Source organism: Cibotium barometz, chromosome 17 (genome assembly GCF_041138505.1).
Source record: "Cibotium barometz isolate CiBa-2024 chromosome 17, ASM4113850v1, whole genome shotgun sequence".
Lineage (NCBI taxonomy): Eukaryota > Viridiplantae > Streptophyta > Polypodiopsida > Cyatheales > Cibotiaceae > Cibotium > Cibotium barometz.
Genome location: NC_141062.1, coordinates 49,216,245 through 49,243,276, shown reverse-complemented (window position 1 = coordinate 49,243,276; position 27,032 = coordinate 49,216,245). Strand labels below are relative to the sequence as shown.

Below are 27,032 nucleotides of genomic sequence, written 5' to 3'. Positions count from 1 at the left end.
ATGAAGGAATGATTGGAAATTAGGATTTAACCAGAGATACCCATCATTCTAGGACTAACTTATCTTTTATACATTGACACAATCTAATACATTGTGTGTTGTGTGTATTCTTGCTTCTTCTTCTCCAAGCTTTGTGTGCTTTCCTGCAACCCTAATTCCAACAATTGGTATCAAAGCAGGCATCGGCTCTCCCAGGGCTACGCCGCTAGCACCCTCCAACTCACGTTCTCCGATTGAGGTGAGCTTTCACGAGCGCTTGCAGGTCCCTATACTTTGCAGATAAGTCTATAGGGATTTGCGTTCTCAGAAATTGCATCTGAGGTCGTTTCGGGCTCCGTTTTTACATTACAAGTTCTGTACAGGTGTTTTCGTCACTTTGTGCAAAAATTTCGACAGTGTAGTTTTTTGTGAAACAGGCATACGTATTCTATTGTGGATCGTGTTACATAGCACGAGTTGTTTTTTGTTCAGTCTTTGCTTCATTACAGGTAGATTTTGCATCAATTTCAGTCAATGGCCATGGCTGATAACAGCAATGATGTATTTCGCATGTTGTCTGCTGATGACAAATCGGATGGAGACAGTAACTACCCACTTTGGGCATACATGATGCAGCATGTTTTGGTTGCAAAAGGAGTGTGGAACATTGTGCAGGGTATGGATGTACGTCCAGGTTCTGTGGATGTAGGATCTGTTGAGGATGTTGCAGGTTCTAGCAGCTCTATTGTTGCTGCTATTTTACCCACTGCTGAACAAGCTCATTTGGGATGGTAAAGATGCGCAGGCTCATGCCTTGATTGCACTTTCTGTCAAATGTAACATCACTCCACATATTCGTTCAGCTAAAACAGCAAAACAGGCTTGGGATTTCTAGCTGGTTTGTATGCAGGTCATAATGAGGCAAAAATCTCTTACCTGCGTAAAGAGCTAGAATCGAAGATTATGCAGAAAGATGATGACATGAATGTTTTTCTTGCTAAGATTAAAGATCTCAAGGAACAATTGATTTCTCCAGGTGAGATTATTCCTGATCATTCTCTTGTGCAGACCGTTCTTGATGCTTTACCTGAGTCATATTAGACTTTTGCTTCCACGTGGAGACTTGTTACTAAGGACAGACCTGGGAGGACACACCTGATGTTGTCAAGTCTGATACTTTAGTCAACAAGCTCTTGCAAGAAGCACAGTCCAGGCAAAACAGGGCTAGGCAACGTGCAGTTGATCAGGCATTTGTTGCTGCCCAGCAAAGAAGAAGTGGTAAGGCAGCCCCTTCCACTGTTTCTTCTCTTATTAGTAGGTCTGCAACTTCTTCTCCTTCCACAGGTAGCAACAATAGGTCTGAGAAGGCTCTTGATAAAGGCAAGAAAAAAATCAGGTGCAACTATTGTAAGGCAACTGATCATGTCATTAAGAATGGCCCTAAGCTAAAGGCTAAAGAGGCAAAGAAGAAAGAGTCAAATGCAGCCACAATAGCGGATGCTTCTACAAATGCAGATTATACAAATGTTATGCAGGATACAGAATGGGCGTTTAGCGTGTATTGCCAGTATGACCCATCTATACATGATGCATGTTTGGCAGTTTCTGTTGACTCTGATGTATGGTATTTTGACAGTGGTGCTACAAAGCACATTACCTCGCATCGTGATATGTTCACTTGTCTTGAGGCTATCCCTAATGGGAATACTGTCACATGTGCCAATAATACTTCTCACCCAGTGAAGGGCATTGGTAAAATTATGCTTACTGCTGCAAATGGCAGCGCTTTCACACTTTCAGATGCTTTGTATGTGCCAGGGATAAAGAAGAATCTATTGTCTATCTTTGCGCTTGCTAGACTTGGACTTGTAGTCAAATTTGTGGATGACAGATGTATTGTTCATGATTTGACTTCTGGTGATACGATTATTGTATCTGGCACCTTGTTTCGTGGGCTGTATAATCGTATCACCTTCTGGTGATACGATTATTGTATCTGGCACCTTGTTTCGTGGGCTGTATAGGCTCAATTCTTATGACAAGTGTGTGGAAGATTTAGCAAATGCAGTTTCTGATGAAAAGGCAGTTTCAGATGCAAAACTATGGCCTGCTCGTTTTGGTCATCTAAACTTTGCTAGTTTGCTGCGTTTGCAGAAATTTGATATGGTTGCTTCATTGCCCCCTCTTGAGGCACCATTGAAACATGTTTGTGAAGGCTGTATTTTGGGCAAAATGCAGCGGTCTGTGTTTCCAAAGGATGGTTCTGTGCGGGCCACTCGCAAATTGCAACTTGTACATAGTGATGTATGTGGGCCTATGCAAACTCTAAACACTTGTACTTCGTGACTTTCATTGATGATTACTCAAGGCATGCATGGGTATATCCACTAAAGGCAAAGTCTGAAGTGTTTTTGTGCTTCAAACAGTTTTTGCTTATGCTTGAAAATGTATCCAATTGTATTGTGGGCACCCTCCGTTCTGATCGCGAGGGGGGGAGTACATGTCTAAAGAGTTCTGATCGAGGGGGGGAGTACATGTCTAAAGAGTTTGATGCATTTTTGGCTAGTCGTGGGATAAAACACTAATGTACAGTGCCGTATACCCCTCAGCAAAATGGTGTTGCTGAGAGGAAAAACAGGTCACTTATGGAGATAGCACGATGTATGGTCAAGAGCCAAGCTTTGCCACATGCGTTTTGGCTTGAGGCTGTCATGTGTGCTGCATATGTACTCAACAGGTGTCCCACTAAGGCCTTGCAGTCTATTACTCCATACGAAGCTTGGCATGGCAGGAAGCCTTCTATTGGTCACTTGCATGTCTTTGGTTACTTGGCCTATGCTTTAGTGCCTGTGCAACAACGTAGAAAATTGGATGATAAGGCTGTCAAATGCATTTTTGTTGGTTACAATGCTGAGAGCAAGGGTTACAGATTGTATCATCCTCAGTCAAAGCGTATCTTGATTAGTCGAGATGTTGTTTTTGTGGAAGATGCTGTGTTTGTTATCATGTACCAAAGAGACAGGTGTGAGCTCACGGGATATATTTGATATGTTGGTGCCTCTGTTTACAGGTGGGAATTCAAATGTAAGTCCTAATGAGGTAAATATTCAGCCTATGCAGATTTCAAACGACATTATAGATCAGCCTATTTCTGAAGCAGATTTACAGGATGTAATTTATGAGAATAGGGCTGAAAATGAGCAGGCTAGAGGTATGCCTAAATGGCTGGTGCAAACCTTGCGTGATAGTAAAATTGATGCACCTATGTCTAGTCGTACTCGTTCAGGTTTTCAGCATGCCTCTTATGCATTAGATTGTTATGCTTTGGCTGTGTATAGTATATGTGAAGAGGAAGAACCTCTTTCATTTGATGAGGCACAAAAATCAAAAAATTGGTTGGCTGCAATGCAAAGTGAAAAATTTGCTATAATGAAGAATGGTACATGGTCTTTGTGTGATTTGTCTATTAATAAAAAGGTCATTGGATGTAAGTGGGTTTTTAAGTTGAAACGAAAGCCAGATGGCAGTGTTGATCACTATAAGGCTAGACTTGTTGCAAAGGGTTATGCTCAAGAAAAGGGCATTGATTTTGATGAGACCTTTGCTCCCACTTGTGGTATGACTACCATTCGTAGCATTTGTGCATTGGCAGCTCATAATGGTTGGAATGTACATCAATTGGACATAAAGACTGCGTTCTTGAATGGAGATTTGCATGAGGAGGTGTATGTATCGCAGCCTCATGGTTTTGTTCAAAGAGGGCAGGAAAACAAAGTGTGCAGGTTGAAAAAGGTTTTATATGGTTTAAAGCAAGCTCCACGAGCTTGGTATGAAAAGATACATGCATATTTGACTGCACATGGTTTTCAGAATAGTCCAACAGAAAGCACCTTGTATGTTAAACGTGTGGATGATGTACATCTCATCGTTGCTCTCTATGTTGATTCTCTATGTCGATGACATGCTGCTCATAGAACCAAATGAGAGTCATATTGCTGATTTGAATGCCTCTTTTGAGATGTCAGATTTGGGGCATTTGCATCATTATTTGGGAATACAATTTAAGCAATGTGATGGAGGTATTGCTTTGTGTCAGACAAAGTATATTGAGACATTGTTGCGGAGATTTGGCCTTGAAGACTGCAAGCCTATTGCTACTCCAATGGAGACAGATTTGAAGTTGAGTCTTCATGATGCTGGAGATCACTTTGATGTCACACTCTATCAGACAGCTGTTGGTTGCCTTATTTATGTATGCATTACGAGGTCGGACATTCAGTTTGCAGTCTCACAAGTGCAGGTTTATGCATAGCCTAGGGTCTCAGCATTGGAAGGCAGTTAAACACATCTTTCGCTACTTGAGTGGCACCATACATCTTGGGTTGTTTTATCCCAAGGGGGGATCGTTGCCGCCAGATTTACATGCTTTTTCGGACTCAGATTGGGCTGGTTGCTATGACACAAGTGTGTGTACAAGTGGTTTTTGTTTCATGCTCAGTAGCTCATGCATATCTTGGTTGAGCAAGAAGCAACCTACTGTGGCCACTTCTAGTTGTGAAGCTGAGTACAGGGCAGCTTTCACAGCTACGGTTGAATGTGTGTGGCTTAGACAGCTTATGGGGCTGACTTGGGTGTTGGACAGGAGTCTGCCACCTCTATCTACACTGACAGTCAAAGCGCATTGGCAGTTGCGAGAAACCCAATTTTTCATGCTCGCACAAAGCACATTGAGGTGCATTATCACTATGTCAGGGAGAGACTCTCAGCAGGAGAGATCAGCTTGGCCTATTATGTGCCAACACACAGGACAACCTCGCCAATCTTTTCACAAAGGCGCTTCCTCGTGAGAAGTTCGAAGCTTTCCGCAAAGCTTTGGGCTTGCTCCCCTTTGTGGAGTGATCTACTTAGGGCATGGCACTTCCCTATACATGAGTGCCAGCTCTCGTTCACACCATCACTCCCAGGGGGGATTTGTTGCCATATATATAGGCAATGATGTGTGTGAACACACTTAGGACCGTCGGGGTACTTTTTCCCTCTTTAGGAGGTTTTTTCCCCCGGCTTGTATATACGCCTATCATTCTAGGGCTAACTTATCTTTTATACATTGACACAATCTAATACATTGTGTGTTGTGTGCATTCTTGCTTCTTCTTCTCCAAGCTTTGTGTGCTTTCCTGCAACCCTAATTCTAACATTGTTTGCAACAAGGGTGCACCAGTTCTTTTGGAGAGGATTTAGTAAAAAACAATTGAATTGTGAAGTGAATTCAATGTATTTAACTCTGGGGAGGAGTAGAGTAACAGTGCATAAACACTATTAACCTTTTACAAGGGGGGATGCTTCTATTTATAGGAAAAAGTGAGTCTCAACACAATCAAGCAATATGCCGGGACCGTATCGTCATCAATTTTTGTCTGTGTCTCACACCTCTAACCAAGCAAACTGATTCTAGAATTTTCCAGATCAGTTTGGTCACTTTTTGACCATTTTTTGGTCTGTTCAGCTCAACTCTCCATCAACATGAGAATGCCTTGCAGAAATGTCAGGCATACTAAGGGGCTCAATCACTTTCTCTTTGCCTTTATGTGATGTACTAATCACATTTGCAGGACTGGTATTATGACGCAGCCTGCCACTGCAGGGTCTATCAACTAGACCACTAGATGATGACTCTCCTGGTCCACTTAAAGACTGTGATTGCTAACTTGAATTCTATGCAACCACATTTCTACTCACATCAGCCCCAACAGCTTCTTTTTTAGCAGCATACTAGCTGCTCATCTCATCAAAAACAACATCCTTGCTTACCCTCAACTCACGTGTAGCAGGGCTATAACACCTGTATCCCTTTTGCTCAAGGTAATACCCAATAAACACACATTTTTCAGCTTTTGGATCCAGCTTAGTTCTCAGCTCATCTTGCACATGCACATATGCAATGCATCCAAAGACTTTCAGATGAGACAAATCAGGTTTTCTGCCAGTAAACCTCTCCTCTGGAGTTACATCATGTATGGCTGCAGTTGGAGTCATGTTCATGATGTAAATTGCTGTAGAAACAGCCTCAGCCCAATAGCTATGCGGCATATTCTTCTCTCCCATCAATGCTCGCGCAATCTCAGCAATGTGCCTGTTTTTTCGCTCAGTAACTCCATTTTGCTGTGGAGTGTATCTGCATGTAAACTGTCTCCAAATACCATTCTTCAAAAATTTAGAGAACTCATTGGAGAATTACTCTCCCCCTCCATCTGACCTTAGGCACTTTACATATTTCCCTGTTTGCTTTTCAACCATAACTCTGAAATTCTGAAAATGAGTGAACACCTCACCCTTCTCCTTCATGAAGTATACCTATTGTGGCCCAAGACCACGTAGACAGACTTCCACCTTATCATCATCATCTACTGAAATGCCAATAGATGCAAGGGATTCCAGAATACCCTTGATCTTCAATGCATAGTCATTCATAGACATACTCTTTTTCTCCACAGTATGAAGTTCATTCTTCAACTGTATCTTTCGTGCCTTGGTATTCATTTCATAGAGTTTTACCAAGGTGTCCCACGCCTCCTTGGGGGACTTGGCATCCTATATGTGCCCAATCATGGTGTCCTGTATACTGATAGAGAGCCAATACATAACTTTTCTGGCTCCTTGGTTCTAATCCTTGAAGTCTTTCACATCTGCAGCACTCGGATTGATCTTCGGTATCTCCGGTGCCTCTTCATGCTCACCTTCTATGTGGTAACCCTTTCCCATCAGGAAATTCGTCAACCTGAACCTCCAAGCATGGAAGTTGTTCTTATCAAGCTTCTCAGCAACAATCTGGTTTATGCCATCATTTGACATCTTGCCAGACTCAAAAATTTACCAGAAACAGCACTCTGGTTTGTCCTGCACAAACTTCTGTATTTTCTGCAACAGCGGTACTGTACTATACTCAAATGTCACAACCAGTGACATTTGAGTGGTACTGTACTACACTCAAATGTCACAACCAGTGACCTCAATGTGCATACATACACCCAATGGCAACTGTTGACCTCCTTGCAGCACACACAATGTCTGCACAACCAATCTGTCTTCCTGCAGTTCTTAAAACAAAGTTCTGCACAGAATCGATGACTTACCCGCAATGCTCGAAATCGCCTGCTTTTTGAAAAACGGAGGTCCTAACGTGCCCGAAATGCATTTTCGGCCTGAAAAACTTTGTCTGATAGGACGTTATTGTTTCCCTATAGCTTTACTCCCGCAAAGAAAGCTCCTCAATGAGAGATCGTTTGCCACTGCCTCCTGTAGAGCTCCCGACAAGGGTGTAGTCGTGCCAACACAAATAGGGAAGAGTAGTTGAAGCTCTTACCCTCGTACCGCTTCCTGTGCTTCTCTTGCTTGCAGCTCAGCCCTTAGCATGAACCAGGCTCTGATACCATGAAAAGATGCAGGGGAGAAGAGAGCTTGAGCTCTTGTAAGCACACACACTCACAAAACCCTAAAAGAGAACACACAAGGTGAGAGGCTGAAAATCTTCTTCACACAATACTCAACACACCATATACAAAGATAAGAGTACACACCATATGAAAAGGTACTCAACCAAATACATACTAGGGTTCTCTATAGTGTGAACCCAACTAAATGAGCTGGCGCTATAACTATGCCAGTCTCTAGAATGGTTGTCACACAGCCTGTTATCCCACTGGCTGTATATCACCCATGATCTCACCAACCATGCCAGTGGTGTAAGTGTAGGGCCTATCCCCCAAGCGGGTCATCAGTGTCCACCGCCTCACTAGATGAGCTCAATATCTCAACAAAAAATGCATCATTTCTTCTAAATATCTCTTCTTTTTTAACTAATAACCTTGTCCTTAGTCAACTCTTCATCTTATGTGAGTATTTACTCATTTTTGGGGGATTTTTTTTTATTCTTCAATTTATCTCCTCCCTACATTTGGATTAATCTTATTGGTCCATAGGAACCTTAATCCAAAATTTTCAGAAAATCTGGACCCTCGGGCTAAGGTCCTTTTTACCTATTTTCAATTTATTCCAATTGCACACTGGAAAGTTCTTTTTGAATATCTGTTTCAGGGAAAACCTTTTTAGACACTAGGAGGATTTTTAATCCAAGAATATCTCAATTTTGGATTACCTTCCTCTAGACATTTTCTCTCTCTAGGTCAAAAACAGGGTACAACTGGATATTTCTTTTATTTCAGAGAGGGGAATAATTATAAGATCAGAAGGGGAGGTTCTTACATCTACACACCTCAAAAGCTGGAGGGAGGAATCTTAAATTCTACATTAGATAAGTCCATGGGCAACCCTACTCTACATTAATTGAATTAGACATATAAGTCCCTGGGCAACCCTACTCTACAGGACTAGGTCAGCTGTTGTGCCTTGCATAGATGAGAAAAAAAGCATTGTTTCTAGAAGTCAAGAATAAAGGTTACCCAAGTTAAGGTCGATCACTCTATGAGTGGTTTGATTTTAGGAATCATTTAGAAGGACCACGCTCCCCTTGCGGGATAGAACTAGGTCTTACTTACTAATTGTATCCTTGTATCTTACATGGTCCAAGTGTCGACGAGTAGGAAATTATCCCAAGTTAGACTTAGTAGACTATCTTAAGGTTGCTCCTAATTAGGAAGGGGGGGACCTTACAGTAAGATTGTCACCACTTTATTAGGTTGGAATGCTAGAGGTATATAAATGTCAAGTTTGACGTGTTCATATTTAGGTTGCCAAGTTGAGGACCATGAGGCCCAAAATGGGTTGCAAATATAAGGCTCAGCTATACTCTCCCCCGAGAACGAGTTTTTTTTTAACGCATGCAAGAATACTCTTGCCGGTATAGGGACGGGTCATGCCACTAGTATAGTATAATAATACTAATCCATCTCTCTCTCTCTCTCTCTCTCTCTCTCTCTCTCTCTCTCTCTCTCTCTCCTGCGTTGCCACTTTCCCATCTTCCGTTGTGCATTCCTTCATGGTATCAGAGCGCCGGTGACTCGCAGCATTAGTTGCTCCCTCTTCTTCCTTCATGGTATCATCAATCTGGGATTTGCGTTTTCCTGCTGCCTTATTTGGCACTGTCTGTCTTTTCCATACTTAAGATTGGAAAAAAGAATCAGTTCAATTTTTTGTGTCACCTTGACTTGTAAAACAATTAGCGGTCTTAACGCAGAAGGTCAGCAAGACCTTTAAAAAAATCGAGAAAAACATTTTTTTATATCTTGTCTTATGCAAGTCTTTGTGAGGAATGGAGGGAAATTGTTCAATCAAAGCTCTAGGAGTTACCCATCAATAATCCAAGGGTAGAAGTTTATTTTACAATTTCTGTTTCTCAAAATTTTTAAAATTGGTATAAATATGTTTTGAATAACATTTATGTATAAGTACATGTCTGCTCTCACCCGTCCTCTGATAGAGTTGACACCTCTCTCTTCGGCCTTCCCCCCTCTCTCTCTCTCCCTAGCTCTTTGTCCACCACCCACACTTTGCATTCTTTGATGACACTTGTCAAAAGAGACTTCAATCTTTTTTATATATAGAATAGATGCATCATGTTTATGGATAAGATCCAAGAGTAGAGGTTTGTTTTTCCTTTGGAATATTTTGGATTGTGTACATACATGTTTTGCTTAGCATTTATTGTTTATGTAGATATAATTATTATTTATAATAAAAACAATACAAATTTTTAGGGTGGACATAGTCAAACAGACACACAGACACACACTAACGCACACAGAGCCTTTACCAACAGGTTCAAGCTCAGATCATTCCTCCTCTGCCCCATGTTGACAACGCAGTGGAGATCCCCGGAGGCCGCCCACATCCAGCACCGTGTCTCGAAGCTCGACACCTTAGCTGGAATCGCCATCAAATATGGAGTGGAGGTACCTTCCCCTTGGCCCTGCACACCCTCCCAGCTTTCATGGTATGTCTACTCATCGGCTGCCCATGAAAACTCTTCTGGGAATCCATTTGCATGTTGTGCATGCCATGCATATAGATGCATTCTTTGTGAATTCCGCATGAACGCGGTAGCGATTGATTGTATCATTGCAGTAATGGTCGTCGATAGAGGGGCGACCGCTGCCAGACATTGAATGAATTCTCTGGGACTGGTTCTCTGATCACCATTTCTTTTTTTGAGAGAAATTCACACACATACACCCCCCCCCCCTCCCCCCCCGCCACCCACAACGTCTGTGTGTGCCCGGCAGATGTAACATGCAAGCATCAAACCCATGTCCTCACGACGGGCCTTGCATGCTCTAACCAATACAATACACCGCAGGAAAACTCTAATAACCATTTCTATGCCCATATACACTTGGTTGGAAGATTGCACATCATCATCACCCTTAAAGTGATCATCCTTGGGTTTCAGATCACAATGCATATGAAGAGTTCGTGTTGCTCTACATACCTACACCATGTCCATATGTGCAACATGATTGAGAAAACATCATGAGATTTGGATCTCATGTTGCTCTGCATGTCCTGCCTCTGCCCCAAATGCTAAGTCCAAAGATTTTGCCATAGCCACTAACACAGTCTCACTGAAGGACTCTAGAGTTGAGATGGGAACCGTGCTGCGATGTGTGTTCCATGGCTTCAAATTCATGCACTTTTCACAGGCAACAAGGAAACTTAATGTGCACGGCCTACTACAGATGTTGCCATTGGTTTGCATGATGAGGGATTCTCGCCCTCTTCTTCTTGAGTTTGTTTACTGGGTTTGTTTAATATTAGCTATATATCTTCTACATTACGGTGTCATTGAGAGGTCCTTTTTTGAAGGTTTTTTGTACAAAGCTTTTGTTTTACTTTGATTTCTTTAAGATTTTTGTTTCTTATTATTTTGAGCGCTTTTTAAACTCGAGTATCATGCTTCTATGGGAAGTATATGCTTTTTCAGAGATTAGAACCTGAACCGGTGGTTTGACTTTTTCAGGTTGCAGACATAAAGCGATTGAATGGGCTGGTCACGGACCTCCAGATGTTTGCTCACAATATAATAAAGATCCCACTTTCTGGGAGTCATTCTCCTTCAACAGCATCATCCGAACTGGAAATTGCAAGGTACCATTGGATGTCATATGCTAGTACATGAAACATACCTATGGTAGTTGTATATTTGAGGACGTGATTTACTGATTATATTATGTGTAGTTTGAGGTTGATGAATGATAAAGTTCCTACTACTTCGCTAAGGTGAAAGAAGAGGACAGGAATTGAGAGGAGCATGTGTGTGTGTGTTTTGTTGCGTGCACATGCGGTTAATGTCTTGTTCTATAATCTTGTAAAATTCAAATAAAAGTCCCATTTCATATGCTAGGTTTCAATTTTGTTACTGCTGCTATGTTTTGGCTAGCTTACAACGCAAAATCATTGAAAATAGGTCGTGGTTTCGGTGTCACCAGCACATCAGGGTCTCAACCTTTTCAAAAGACAATGGTTAAGCCGGAAAGCAGATGCAGGGAAACAATGCCTTTGTCATCAGCAATAAACCTTTTGAGAGGTTACTATGGGCTGTCATCATTGGCACAGCGAGCATGTGGTGGTGATGGAGAGAAGGAAACATCAATCAAGTCAGAAAGACATCATTATGGTGATGATGGAGGCTTCTCTCCAGAAGCTAAATCAACCATAGTCTTGAGACATCATGCCAATGAAGTTCAGAATAGCAATTTAAATGCTAAAGAAGCCAAGGGAATTTCGAGGCCAAGTAATGATTGTGAGATAAGAGAATTGGGTGATGTTGACAAGGCCAATGAGAGGACTGTTAGAAGACGATCCAAGGTTGAGACTGTGAACCCAATGATTGGATCTTATGACATAGAGAACCGTGACATTCTTGATAGTAAGCTGTCTTGGCTTGGTTTTTCTCCTGGACAAGGGATTTCTGCTGGCAGGGCTACCAGATTGCCTAGGGTGTTGGATGGGGCCTTGGTTGGTGGAAAAGCTACAGGTGATGTGATTTCAAAGGTATTCAAGTCATCATCCACCAATGTGCACAATCAAACAAGGTGGGCTGGAGGCTATAAACACGGCTCCAAATTTGATGTGCAATCTGCAAATCCGAGGATTTCAAGCTCTTTCTTTGATGGACTAACTATTCCCCTTGATCATCGGTTCAAAGTGGCCTTAGATTGAGTGTCTTGTATGGCAGTGAGCTCCATTTGGATGGGCCTTGCATTGTTGTTACTTGTAGAAATCTTGTGTCTATATCCTAACCCAACTTCCCCCGATCCCTTAAAATGTGTGCATAGCATGATTCGAACCAGGGGCCTCTCCTCAGGACTTCGAAGCGCGACCACAACATTACGTGCTGGTGGTCTCTTCTTATAGGATTTTTTACACCGTGGTAGGTCTTGTGCTGAATCTTAATGCCATAGTGAACTGCCCTCATCAATGCACAAAGATGAATGAACTGCATTAGAAGAGGTGTTGTGAAACACCATTTGGCATGTAAGGTTGATAAGTACTACTATAGGGGTTTGCTAAGATCATTGAACTCTTTGGTTGTGTAAGAATGATTAGCCTGCTCTTCTTCTTGCAGTGCAGGAACAACTTTATTTAAATTACAGTACCCAGCAGACTTGGCTTTGGGTGCTGTCATAGGGCCTGCTCTAATCTTCTTTGACGTGTTGTACTGAGGGAAAGTGGAGGTTGTTTGATAAAGAGGGAGAGAGAGCTTTCTCAAAGAAGGATACCCATGTAGCTTCACCTGCTGTGATTGTTTGTGTGTGTGTAAGAGAGAGAGAGTTGAAAAAGCACACGGACTCACTTCATGAACTAAGACTTTCATACATACTAGTAGCTGAACAAAGTTTCACCAAGACTATGAGGAAGATTTTAATGAACTTAAAACTGTAGTTAGTGTGTATTCTTTTTCCCTTTTGTTTTCCCCAAGATACAATATGGGAGGCCTTTTTTTGTGCCATGGTTAGGTATCCCAAGAACTCTCGCAATCTTCCCATTTTGAAGTCTAGCAATCTTCCCATCTCAACCCAGTTTTTGATCTTTCTCCAAGGTAATGATTAAATTAATGGTATACTTGCCTTTGATAAATCTCTTCTGCTCTTGCCTTAAACACTCACTTAACTCTAGGTCTGAATTTACCTTTTATGGTTCTTGTAAGATGAGGGGCTTCTCAAACTGAGTTGTCATATCCACATATTGATTAGGGATAGTTCTTTTCACGCCTAATGAAACTTCTTTCTCTTCACTTGTTTTTTCGCATTACCTAAAGAGAATGTGGGGGAGAGGGAGAGCTTCAAACCTTAGCAAGCAAACACATATACACGAGAGAAAGATGGATAGCTGAATTTTCTTCTATCTTCTTCTTCTTCTCTACTCAACCAACATAACATAAAGATAAGAGTACACACTATATGCGTTAGTACTCAACTACTACAATATACAAGGGTCGGTCTATAATGTGAATTCTACTAAATGAGTTGGCGCTATAACTATGTTAGTCTCTAGTAACCCAAAATGGCTGTCACACAGCCTGTCATTCCACTGGTCGCATATTACCCATAATCTCACCAACCATGCCAGTGGTGTAGATGTGGAAGCTATCACCCAGGCGGGTCATCAGTGTCTGTCATAATACTAGTTGAGCTTGATATCTCAACACTCTTCCTCGAGCTCAACTCCACACATTGCACTCCAAGTAAGCTTCTAAACCTGTGGAGCTTCTCTACGCCCAATGTCCAAGTAAGATCCTAAATCTGTGGAGCTTCTCTGTGTCCAATGTCTTCATAAAGATGTCAGCCACCTGATCCTCTGTGCTGACATTTACCAGATCCTCATCTCCTGCTAAAACCTTCTCCCTTATAAAGTGATAATGCACCTCAATGTATTTCGTTCTAGCATGATATATTGGGTTACTGACCAACTGTATGTTGCTCATGTTGTCACAATATATGACAACTGTCCTATCTACAAGCTACTCCATGTCACCAAGTAGCTTTTGAAACCAAGCTACTTCACAAGCTGCCATAGCAATACTCCTGTACTTTACCTCTATACTCGACAAGGCAATTGTTGGTTGTTTTTTACTGCTCCAACTCACAGTAGCACTCCCAAATGAGAACATAAAAACATTGGTAGATCTCATGTCTGCAATACTACTAGTTCAATCAGCATCTGTGTACCCATGCAACTGTATCTATGTACCAGTCTCATAGAAAAGTCCATAATCAACTGTGGACTTTATGTACTTGAGGATCCGTCTAGCTGCAACCAAGTGTGACTTCCTAGGGATCTGCATAAATTGACTCACAAGTCCAACAGCATAGCTCAAGTCTGGTCTTATAATGGTCATGTAGATCAAACTACTCAGTTTGCGTCTGTATGTAGTGGGTCATCCAAAAGCTCACCTGTATCTGCGGAAAGCTTTGTGTTTTGCTCCAATGGCACTAAAATAGGCTTACAGCCTGCTATACCATACTTAGACAACATATCCAAGCTATATTGCCTCTGCAATAGTAAAATGCCATGAGGTGATCTCACCATCTCTATGCCCAAGAAATACCGCAGCTCACCTAAATCCTTCATCTCAAACTTCTGCTTCAATGCTTCAAAAGCATCTTGACATCATGTATATATGTATCACTATCACCAGTGATAATCAAGTCATCCATATAGATAACTAATAGCCTGATCCCTCTATCTGTCTTTTTCACATATAGTGAAAAATGTACATTGGATATCTGAAATCCAATGGTAACAAGATACTCTCCGATCTTGTTTGACCATGCTCTGGGTGCCTGCTTTCAAGCCATACAAGGCTTTGCATAACATGCACACAAAATCTAGATGTGCATCACTCTCATAACTTGGTGGCTGCATCATGTACACTTCTTCTTGCAAATCATCATGCAAGAAAGTATTCTTTACATCCATTTGATGTAAAGGCCAACCCTTCGCTCTGCTCTGTAGCCATAACAATGACAGCTCTCATGGTTGCCTTTCTTGCAATCGGGTTGAATGCCTCCTCATAGTCTATGCCATAAGGCGTGCATAGCCCTTGGCAACCAATCTTGCCTTATACTTGCTCACTGAACCATCAGCATTGTGCTTGACTTTATACACGCACTTACATCCAATTGCCTTCTTTTCCTTAGGCAAAGGCACTAACTTTCATGTTGTATTTGCATCCAATGCTGCCATCTCCTCATCCATGGCATCTTCCCATTTCTTATTTTCAATTGCCTGCTCAAAGCAAGTGGGCTCTGTAACTTGGTTGAACACAATGCTAATCAATACACTTAAGTACACTAAGATTTGAAGGACACTTGCTCATATACAAGAAGTAAATTGCTAAATTGACAAGAGACACACAATGAGCTGGAACGGTCAACCCCTCCCTTGAGTAAATTGTATTACTATTGGAGAAATTCAATACATAGCTTCACGGGCATCCATTGCCAAATCATCCATGCCAGTGCATATGAAATTGAGCATTTAGAAAACAATGGTATGTCGATGTAGATCACCAAGGAGCTGCCTTGATGCCCGGCCCGACTTCAGTGCCCATATTCTCTACCATTGGTTCTATGTTCTACCAAGCAAGGTAGCAACATCTTCAAGAGCACTTAGGACAAGAGAAATACTACACAGGGTGGCTAAACATGGAAGCTTTAGAAGTGTTGATATCTTCGATTTGCCGCAATCTTTCGCGACAAAAGTCTTCAAGAGGATGAAGGGAACCCTAGGAAAGCTTCCCCTATAGTTCAACTTGAAAAAGGAAGGCTGAAATTAGGGTTTTCAACAAAAAGATCAAAAATTACAGCAAAAATGAGAGCTGTTTTGCTGAATTTCAGTCATTGGGAGTGAGTAGGAGAGTGATTAGCACTTGGAAACACTCTTGGAAGCTTGGAAAACACCCTAGCAAGTTGGGTATGGCTATGGAGAGCTTGGAAATGGTGGAAAAACAGAGTTTTCAGCCTCCAAAAGTCCTCATGAGGAGAAAACACGAATTTTCTCTTGATAAGTAAGTGAATTGGGGTCCAATGAGGTGAGGGGACATGGGGAGATGCCCATTTATGAGTAAAAAGGGAGGATCAGGTCGTGGACATTGAGTCTTGTCCGCCTCGGGACTTCAGTGAGTGTGAACTTGGAAGCGGTCATAATTTATAAGTGACTTTTGGGCGCCCAAACTTTAATGAAGTGGGAACGCACTCACTTATAAATATTGGCTAAGTCCGAAGGACTATTTGAGCCTAGATTGGGTAATACTTACCACCTGTTCACATGCCACACAACCATGTCACCAGACAATTTCACACGCACGGTTCACGGGCGGGCGTCCCCTAGCCCGGAACTACACATAGGTCATGCAGGCATGAAAACAGCATGCAATTTCATTTGCAGGCAAGCACATAAAGATGTTATGCAATGCAGCATTGGCATGAGCAATTTTCGTTCATGAAACCATATAAGACCAGGCGTTTCCAGGCAAGTATATGCGATACCAGACCCAGTGGAAAGCCAATCCTCTAGGCGTTTCCGGGCATGTACACAAAGGCACAAGTCCCAGCAGAAAGCCAAGTCCTCCAGATATTCTGGGCATGATAACGTCAAGTCCCAGCGGAATATTATATCCAACTATACAGCATGACACGTGTCAATCACATGCATAGGCACATTCCATAAGCCATGGACACCAATCCAATATGTACATAGTGTGAAAGCAAGAGTGAACCATTCGGGTGGCCAAATGGTGACATTCCCCCCTGCTTCTAAATAGTTATCCGTAACTGAAATGCATCCAAATATGCCTGTAGTAACTGCGGGCAATCTCCAAAGAACTCTTCACCTACCCATTTAGCATCAATGGGAAGATAGTTCTTAAACTTCACAAGGTAACGCCTCACAACTTTGCCTGTAGAGCAAGCTTGTGTTCCTTGTGATACACAATCTGCTCTGGCTGCAAGATCTCCTCAAGCTCATCCACTTCTGGTGGATCCTCAATGACCATTTCACTGGGCTCCGGCCCTACATACTTGCGAAGGAGACTCACATGAAAAGCATTGTGTATGTGCCAATGACTAGGTAATGCCAATCTGAAAGCCACTTCATTGATCTTCTCGATCACTCGAAAAGGTCCATAGTACCTGGTTGCAAGCTTAGGATATGCACCCTCTTTGCCAGGCCTCTTTGCAAGTCTTGCTTTCTCAAATTTCAGCAATACCCAATCATTCTCTTTAACATCCAATTGCCTTCTATGCTTGTCGGTAGCCTTTTTATGCTTGTCTTGTGACCTTGCAATGGCTGTCCGCACCTGAGCAAAAGCAATATCCAAGTCTCTTACATACTCATTAGCTGCAAATATCTCATCCTTTGTGCGAAGGATGGGTGGCAAAACCACCTTACCATAAACAATCTCAAGCAGGGCCTTTCCCGTAGATGCATGCACTGTGTTGTTGTATGCAAATTCCACAAGCGGTAAGTACTTCTCCCAAGAAGACTTCTGATCCGCCACATAACATTTCAAGAGATCCAACATGGCTGAATTTGTAGCCTCACTTTGCCCATCCGTTTAAGGGTGATAAGCTGATGAGAAGTCCAATTTGGTGCCCATATTATCAAATAAGGCCCGCCAAAGGAGACTTGTAGTCCTGGGATCTCTATCTCCCACAATGGACTTCGGCATTCCATGATGTTTGAACACTTGTGCAAGATATATTTTAACCATATGCTCAGCTTTGATGGTCTTTTTGACTGGCAAGAAATGAGCTTGCTTGCTATACCTGTCCACAGTTGTCCAAATTACATCATTACCTTGTTGGGTACGTGGCAAGTCCATAATGAAATCCATTGTAATACTTTCCCATGGTTGCGTGGGAATAGGCAATGGCTGAAGCAAACCTGGTGCCTTTTGCCTATCAAATTTGACCTTTTGACAGGTGATACATGCCCGTACATGTGCCTCTATGTCCTTCCGCATACCTGGCCAAAAGAAATACCGCTCAATCATGTGCGTAGTAGGCATTATGCCTCTATGACCAGCATATGGAGGAGCATGGCACTCATCCAAAACCTTTCGCCTCATGTCAGACACCACACATAGGCAATTATCTTTCATGAGATAACCCTCTTTGATCACATATGAGGCATGTGCATGACCAGCCATCAAATCAGCCCAAATAGTTGCAAAATCAGCATCCGTATGATACAAATCATGCATGGTAGACAAGTCCCCATGAGAGGCAACCGAGATAGCTGCTACATACGGCTTTCGTGAGACAATGCATCGGCCACTACATTCTTCTTTCCCGGGGTATGCAAGATCTGAAAAATGAAACATAGAGAGGAAATTGGCCATCCTCATATGCTTCTCTGACAACTTAGTTTGAGTAAGAAAATACCTCAAGCTCTGGTGATCTGTCTTCACAGTGAAATCAGCCCCAAGAAGGTAATGTTTCCATATAGTAATGGCATAAATTACAGCCAAGAGCTTTTTCTCATATATGCCAAGAGATAGCTCCGCATCATGCAACCTACGGTTGTCATAAGCCACGGTGTGTCCCTCTTGATTAAGGACAGCTCCTATGCAATTCCCAGATGCATCACATTCCACACAAAAAGGCTTTTGCAAAATCGGAACGATCAACACTGGACCATGAGTAGTTGCATCTTTCAATTTGAGGAATGCATCTCTCTCTACATTAGTCCATTTGAACACGGCCTTCTCCTTTGTCAAATCATGCAAAGGAGAAGCAATCGATGCAAAGTGCCGAATGAACCTGCGGTATAATCCAAGAAAACTACAGATCTCATGCACCGAACTCAATTCGGGCCAATTCCAAATTGCATCAATCTTTGCAGGATCCATCCGCACTCCATCTTTGGACACAATATGCCTAAGATAATGTATCTCTGACAAGAAGAACTCACTATTCTTTGCATTTATGAAGAGTTTATGCTTATGGAGCTCTTCAAAAACAATAGCCAAATGAGCTTTATGCTCTTCTTCGATCTTCGAGAAGACTAGGATGTCATCAAAGAAGACACCTGTAAATTTCCTGTACCCACGGAATATGCGATCCATCATTCTATTGAATGTAGCCGGGACATTTGTAAGACCAAAAGGCATAACAAGATACTCATAAAGCCCAAATGCTGTCCTGAAAGCAATTTTGTGTACATCCTCAGGCACTACACGCACTTGATGATATCCACTCTTGAGATCAATTCGGCTAAAGCATGCTGATCCATCCAACTTGTCAAGGATGTCGTCTATGCGTGGAATCGGAAACCGATTCTTAATGGTAAGCTTATTCAAAGCTCTATAATCCACACACATACGAAAGGATCCATCCTTCTTTTGAACTAAGAGGACGGGTGAACAATATGGGGAAGAGCTTGGCTGGACCAAACCCTTCTCAAGAAGCTCATTTACTTCCTTCATGATCTCCTCTTTTTGGGATGCACTTACACGATAGGCTGGCCTATTAGGTGGTGAGCTACCCGGCACAAGATCAATGCGATGATCTTCCGGTCGTACAGGTGGTAACTCATTTGGTAACTCATCAGCAAAACAATCACTGTGCTCTTGCAAAAATTTCAGTCTATCAGTACTAAGAGTGTTTACATGTACATTATTTTCCTCAACATGATCTCGTACAAAAATCAAGTACGCAAAAACACTCTTTTTCATTACTTTCTTAATTTGTACATGAGATACAAGGGGAATGGTATCACCCTCTTCACTAGCATCAATTACATGTTCTCGGTCTTTATGCATGAAGGTGATCCTGTTAGTCTTGTAAGCCTTGCATGGATCAATACGTGTATGCCAAGGCTTTCCAAGCAATACATCACAACCATTCAAAGGCACCACAAGAAAATCCTCATGATCCACATAGCCTTGAATGTGTATGCGCAACTTGCCAAAAATAGGCATGACCTGCACTTCTCTACCAACAAAGGCAGTCCCTGCTTCAATTTGAGGACCCATGTCCTCCACTTCAATACCCAAAGCAGCTACCATCTGAGTGGATATGAAGTTCTCTGTTGCACAATCATCAAACATAAACAAAGCGGGCTGATTCTTGAGTTGTCCCCAAGCTTTGCATACAACCCTATCTTTGCCCTCATGCATTGTATCCCCTTGCACATCGGGAACCATATGTACCTTGGGCTTCGGTACATTAGCATTTTCAGCTTTGTTCTTCTTATTTGGGCATGCTCTTGCCATGTGCTCAGTGCTGCCACAAGTAAAGCATTTGCCTTCATACATATATTGCTCCTTCTTCTCAGCACTAAGACCAAAGTTTGCCGGCTTATAAGGGCACTTTTTAGCAAACTTATTTTCAGCTTTTGGACCTAATTTGGCTTGGTTTTGGTCCCTTTTAGGTGGATGTCCATCGTTTTGCAGGTTTTGGACAGCCCTCTCTTTGCCTTGAAAAAGCATTTGCCTTCACGCATATATTGCTCCTTCTTCTCAGCACTAAGACCAAAGTTTGCCGGCTTATAAGGGCGCTTTTTAGCAAACTTATTTTTAGCTTTTGGACTTGATTTGGCTTGGTTTTGGTCCCTTTTAGGTGTTTTGGTCCCTTTTAGGTGGCTGTCCATCATTTTGCAGGTTTTGGACAGCCCATCTCTTTGCCTTGAAATGAGGGTTTAGCCTTATTGGATCGACTCAATTTGAGTTCCAATTGCTTGGTGTGGCGGTGGCAGCTGTGAGATTAATTGGTGTAAGGTATGACCAGGATACATTTATAATTCCACTTTGTACACGGGTTGCAATCCCGATTGAAACCTTCTCTTCCTTTCCACCTCGGTGACATGCATAAATGGAGACACCTCCAAGAGCACTTTCCAAAACTTTTGTACATATGCATTTACTGATTCCCCCTCATTTTGCTTTACCCAATCCCACTTCATTGTTATCTCATTCAATGCATTGGGAGGCAAGAATTTAGCATAGAACCTCTCCTTGAATTCTTCCCATGATCTAATAGGATTCGGTGAGAGCTTCTCCGTGAGCCACCAATGGGCAGTAGTGCCTTTCATGAACATGCTTACATGCCGGATCATGGATTTCTGAGTGAAATCCTCATCAGTGAAAGCAATATCAAACTAGGCAATAAAAGCAAGTGCCTTTGATGCATCATATTCCCCATGATGTGTCAAACTTCACAGATTTGTCTCCGGCTTTGAAGTCACGAGACTTTGATGCATGTGTATGCATCTCAACATGTTTTCTCCCATGTTTGTCCATTGGGACAGCCCCTGTGTGACTGGCATCATTTTTGGACCAAAAGGTGATGCATAAGGCATAGATACATGTGCCCTGTAAAGCATGAGGCATGGCTGGCCCCTCAATATGCATTGATACATTTTCAGCCATAACTTCTCCCTCACGAGCACACTCGAAGGCATGAGTGGCATGAGAGATGCGCGGAATACCTGCACCAACAGAAAATTGCAGCCCATGTTGCATGTGTTGTGCATGCACATTTTCAGCCGGCAATGGCATTTGACATACATTTTGACCACTGCCATAAACATTGTATCCTTCACGGGCTACATGAGGTATTCCTGCATGGCGTGAAGTCACTGATTGTTCCTCTCCCATAGCATGGAGATTTATCCTCTTAGACATAAGTTCTTGTTCGCGCACCAGTGGGGATTCCAAGACATGTGGGATGGTTGTCTTTTCTGCATAGGCATCCTCGGTACGAGCTAAGTATGCACGTGCTGCATCCCTCGGTTGCATGTGCAACTCTTGAGCAATCATTGCCATTGCATGATCCATATAAGATGCATGCAATCATTGCCATTGCATGATCCATATAAGATTCAGCTTTCTTGGCCTTCAAACGATCATGTACCAATGGATCCTTATGGCGATAGGGATTCAATTCTTCTTGTTGTGCATGGAGAAGAGCCTGCATATGAGTAAGTTCAGCCCTCAAGACTATGGACTCTTCTTCTTGCATCTTCTCTTTGCCACGGGACGGCTGTCCCACATATTCATGTCCCCTATTGTGCACCACATAAGTTTGCTCATCCTGTAAAGCATTGGAGGCATGCATTTCATTGTCCTTGCCTCTTGTATTATCAACTCCAACATTCATTGTATGGCTATCCATAATGTTCTAAGTGTAGAGATAGCTAGTGTTCACGGTGATCATCTCTCACGATAGAAGTGAAAGAGAACCGTATGCTCTGATACCAATGTAACTTGGTTGAACACAATGCTAATCAATACACTTAAGTACACTAAGATTTGAAGGACACTTGCTCATATACAAGAAGTAAATTGCTAAATTGACAAGAGACACACAATGAGCCGGAACGGCCGACCCCTCCCTTGAGTAAATTGTATTACTATTGGAGAAATTCAATACATAGCTTCACGGGCATCCATTGCCAAATCCTCCATGCCAATGCATATGAAATTGAGCATTTAGAAAACAATGGTATGTCGATGTAGATCACCAAGGAGCTGCCTTGATGCCCGGCCCGACTTCAGTGCCCATATTCTCTACCATTGGCTCTATGTTCTACCAAGCAAGGTAGCAACATCTTCAAGAGCACATAGGACAAGAGAAATACTACACAGGGCGGCTAAACAAGGAGTCCTGCCCTTCTACTGAATAAGTAATGACAACACATTGTCCAATTAGCTTACCAGTCTTCATAGAAGTTGTTGCAAGCGGAAGCCTTCGCGTTGGAAGCTTTAGAAGTGTTGATATCTTCGATTTGCCGCAATCCTTCGTGACAAAAGTCTTCAAGAGGATGAAGGGAACCCTGGGAAAGCTTCCCCTATGGTTCAACTTGAAAAAGGAAGGCTGAAATTAGGGTTTTCAGCAAAAAGACCAGAAATTACAGTAAAAATGAGAGCTGTTTTGCTGAATTTCAGTCATTTGGGAGTGAGTAGGAGAGTGATTAGCACTTGGAAACACTCTTGGAGGCTTGGAAAACACCCTAGCAAGTTGGGTATGGCTATGGAGAGCTTGGAAATGGAGAGAAATGGTGGAAAAACAGAGTTTTCAACCTCCAAAAATCCTCATGAAGAGAAAACACGAATTTTCTCTTAATAAGTAAGTGAATTGGGGTCCAATGAGGTGAGGGGACATGGGGAGATGTCCATTTATGAGTAAAAAGGGAGGATCAGGTCCTGGACATTGAGTCTTGTCCGTCTCGGGACTTCAGTGAGTGTCAACTTGGAAGCGGTCATAATTTATAAGTGAGTTTTAGGCGCCCAAACTTTAATGAAGTGGGAACGCACTCACTTATAAACATTGGCTAAGTCCTAAGGGCTATTTGAGCCTAGATTGGGTAATACTTACCACCTGTTCACATGCCACACAACCATGTCAGCAGACAGTTTCACACGCACGGTTCACGCGGGCGGGCGTCCCCTAGCCCGGAACTACACATAGGTCATGCAGGCATGAAAACAGCATGCAATTTCATTTGCAGGCAAGCACATAAAGATGCTATGCAATGCAACATTGGCATGAGCAATTTCCGTTCATGAAACGATATAAGACCAGGTGTTTCCAGGCAAGTATATGCGATACCAGACCCAGTGGAAAGCCAATCCTCCAGGCATTTTCGGGCATGTACACAAAGGCACAAGTCCCAACGGAAAGCCAAGTCCACTAGATATTTCGAGCATGATAACGTCAAGTCCCAGCGGAATATCATATCCAACTATACAGCATGACACGTGTCAATCACATGCATAGGCACATTCCATAAGCCATGGACACCAATCCAATATGTACATAGTGTGAAAGCAAGAGTGAACCATTCGGGTGGCCAAATGGTGAGAGGCTCAACCTCATGTATTGCTTTTACCATGTAAGCATAATGATGGGCTGTATATCCATCATATCTCAACCTGTCAACAGGGTATTTAACACTCATAGACCTGTGTACACTTGGATCACTGGCATGTGTCCTCAAAATAGCCCTGATTCTCCTTATACCAGGAGTAATCACATATGGAATGCCAAGCTCCTTATCAAGGCTCTGCTCAGAGCCACTAGAGTCACCATCCACATATGAGTGACCTGCTGACAGATCAAGCACAAAAGGTTGATCTACCTTTTCCTTCCCTTGCCGTGATACATGTGTATCTATATCATTCCTCAACCTGCCTGACCATGGGCTAACATTGGATCCATTGCTCGAGGACTCCCCAGGTCCACTTAGCACCTGTGATTGCTGCTCTACATGTGGTGCAACATCAATACTTCTTACATCTGCATCTTCTGTTGCCTTCACTACTGGTACATACCAGCTACTCATCTCATCGAAGGTATCTCTGTTTACTCGCATCTCACGAGTGATAGGGTTATAGCATTCATAACGTTTTTTCTCCATAGCATAACCAATGAAGATGCATTTCTCTGCCTTTGGATATCCAACTTTGTTCTCACTTCATCAGGAATATGTACATATGAAATACACCCAAACACTTTCAAGTGAGACACATCCGATCTTATGCATGTAAACTTTTGTTCAGGACTCATACCATGAACAGCTGCAGTGAGTGTCCTGTTCATAATGTACACACAGCAGTTGCTACTGCTTCTGCCCAAAAGTGATGTGGCATATTCTTTTCAGCCACCCATCAAGGCATGTGCCACTTCTACAATGTGCATGTTTTTCCTTTCTGCAACATCATTCTATTGCGGAGTGTACCTGCACGTAAACTGTCTCTTGATTTCCTGCTTTCTCAGGAAATTGTTGAACTTATTGGAGAAATATTCTCCCCCACTATGTAAGATTCCTCCCCCAAACCCCTTTTTGATGTCTAGTATCTTCTTCTATAATCAATCCCTCTTCAGAAATATAAAAGACTTGTTTCTAACTGTTTTAACCTAGAGAGAGAAAATATTCTAGAGAGAGAATATTCAGATTTTTAATATTTTTGGATAGAAAATTATCTCATATTATTAAAATAAGTTTCCCTGAAACAGAAATTCAAAAAGAACTTTCCAATGTGCAATTGAAATTAATTGAAAATGTGTATAAAGGACCTTAGTCTAAGGGTCTAGATTTTCAGAAATTTTTGGATTATGGTCCAATTAAGGTTCCTATGGACCAATAGCATCAATCCATGTGTAGGGAGGAGATAAATCCAATTTGAAAAAGAAGATACCCAAAAATGAGTAAATACTCACATAAGATGAAGAGTTGAAAATGTACAAGGTTTATTAGTAAAAAATTATGAGCAATATTAAAAGTATGACATATGTAAGGAAGAGGAGTTCTTTAAAGGAGGTGCATATTTCACATAAGATGAAGAGTTGAAAATGTACAAGGTTTATTAGTAAAAAATTATGAGCAATATTAAAAGTATGACATATGTAAGGAAGAGGAGTTCTTTAAAGGAGGTGCATATTTCACATAAGATGAAGAGTTGAAAATGTACAAGGTTTATTAGTAAAAAATTATGAGCAATATTAAAAGTATGACATATGTAAGGAAGAGGAGTTCTTTAAAGGAGGTGCATATTTCACATAAGATGAAGAGTTGAAAATGTACAAGGTTTATTAGTAAAAAATTATGAGCAATATTAAAAGTATGACATATGTAAGGAAGAGGAGTTCTTTAAAGGAGGTGCATATTTCACATAAGATGAAGAGTTGAAAATGTACAAGGTTTATTAGTAAAAAACTATGAGCAATATTAAAAATATGACATATGTAAGGAAGGGGAGTTCTTTAAAGGAGGTGCATATTTCACATGCTTGAATGAGTTTTAAACTCATAAAAATTGAGATATTTCATCTCTCCTCTCTCCTCATTCAAGTCCAGTTCCAAAAAGTTAGCTTAACTGACCTAAAAATGGTCAAATATTGACCAAACTGATTTAGAAAATTCTAGAATCAGTTTGTTTGGTTAGGAGCTCAATTTTTCCTATAAATAGAAGCCTCACCCTTGTTGAAAAATATATAGTGTTTATGCATCGTTACTCTACTCCACCTAAGCCAAGAACTGTGAATTCATTTAATAATTCACTAGTTTTTGGAGCTTCCCTCTTTCTTCAATCCCCATTAGTGGCTCCATCAACATACTTAACCAATTGATTGGTTGGGGGCCTCTACCGTGAACAAAGAATCAAGCAAGTTGTAAGGTAATTAGTGAATATTCATCTTTCTATAATTTCTCAATGTTTCTCTCTTCTCAACCCCTCTCAAGCTTGAGAAGTTTAATTGGTATGGTTTTTTTTAAATGCTATTGAAGTTTGAATAGTAGTGAAGAGTTACATAATTTAATAAATGCTATTGAAGTTAATTTTCATTTATGTTTAAATTCTAATGATTCTTATGTAAATTCTCTCTCTCACTCAAGAAATGGTCATACTCATGACCCATTCTCAATCCAAATCAAGCTTTTCATAAAGCTTTTCCTTAACCCACGATTAAGCTATGCTTGAGGCCAAATTAATGGTTTTTTCTTATGCTTTTAGTTTATGTATATTGATGATTCAATCCATTATGGATTAAGGATCCAATTAGAGAATCATTTTAATTATTTCCTTAATGATAAGCTTTATCCCTTAGGAAAATTGAGATTTATCAGTCATAGCAGCGGAGCTATGGCAAAATTTTTATAAAAATTATGCATAAAAAATTTTCATTCAAAGCATAAAAAGAGGACTTCCTACCATATTCTAGGAATCATCATCCTAGATTAATTGAAAGAATTTCATTATAATCATGGAGAAATTGAATTTTAATATTATGCATAAAGGATAAATTTTTATATCAAAAGTGTTATTTTTACCATTTTTATTTTCATGCATAGAAGTATGCATAATGGATAAATTTTTATATCAAAAGTGTTACTTTTATCATTTTTACTTTCATGCATAGAAGTATGCATAAAGGATAAATTTTTATATCAAAAGTGTTATTTTTACCATTTTTATTTTCATGCATAGAAGTATGCATAATGGATAAATTTTTATATCAAAAGTGTTACTTTTATCATTTTTATTTCATACATAAAAGTATGCATAAAAGAAAATTTTTATATCAAAAGTGTTAC

General features: G+C 41.3%; 1 protein-coding gene across 1 annotated transcript; it reads left to right on the top strand.

Moving 5' to 3' along the window:
* The first annotated feature begins 9,707 nt into the window (after positions 1–9,707).
* On the top strand, positions 9,708–12,587 carry LOC147630125 (uncharacterized). Its single transcript, XM_086810925.1, has 3 exons — positions 9,708–9,887; positions 10,952–11,079; positions 11,421–12,587. Exons 1-3 carry the CDS (start codon positions 9,786–9,788, stop codon positions 12,151–12,153), a joined length of 963 nt encoding a protein of 320 aa, XP_086667051.1. The 5' UTR covers positions 9,708–9,785; the 3' UTR covers positions 12,154–12,587.
* The last annotated feature ends 14,445 nt before the right edge of the window (positions 12,588–27,032 follow it).

Bases quoted from the DNA above. Each gene is read 5' to 3' on its own strand.
- LOC147630125 (XM_086810925.1), top strand. From the start codon at position 9,786: ATGTTGACAACGCAGTGGAGATCCCCGGAGGCCGCCCACATCCAGCAC. The intron at 9,888-10,951 runs GTACCTTCCCCT...TGACTTTTTCAG, and splicing joins CCATCAAATATGGAGTGGAG to GTTGCAGACATAAAGCGATT. The intron at 11,080-11,420 runs GTACCATTGGAT...CGGTGTCACCAG, and splicing joins TCCGAACTGGAAATTGCAAG to CACATCAGGGTCTCAACCTT.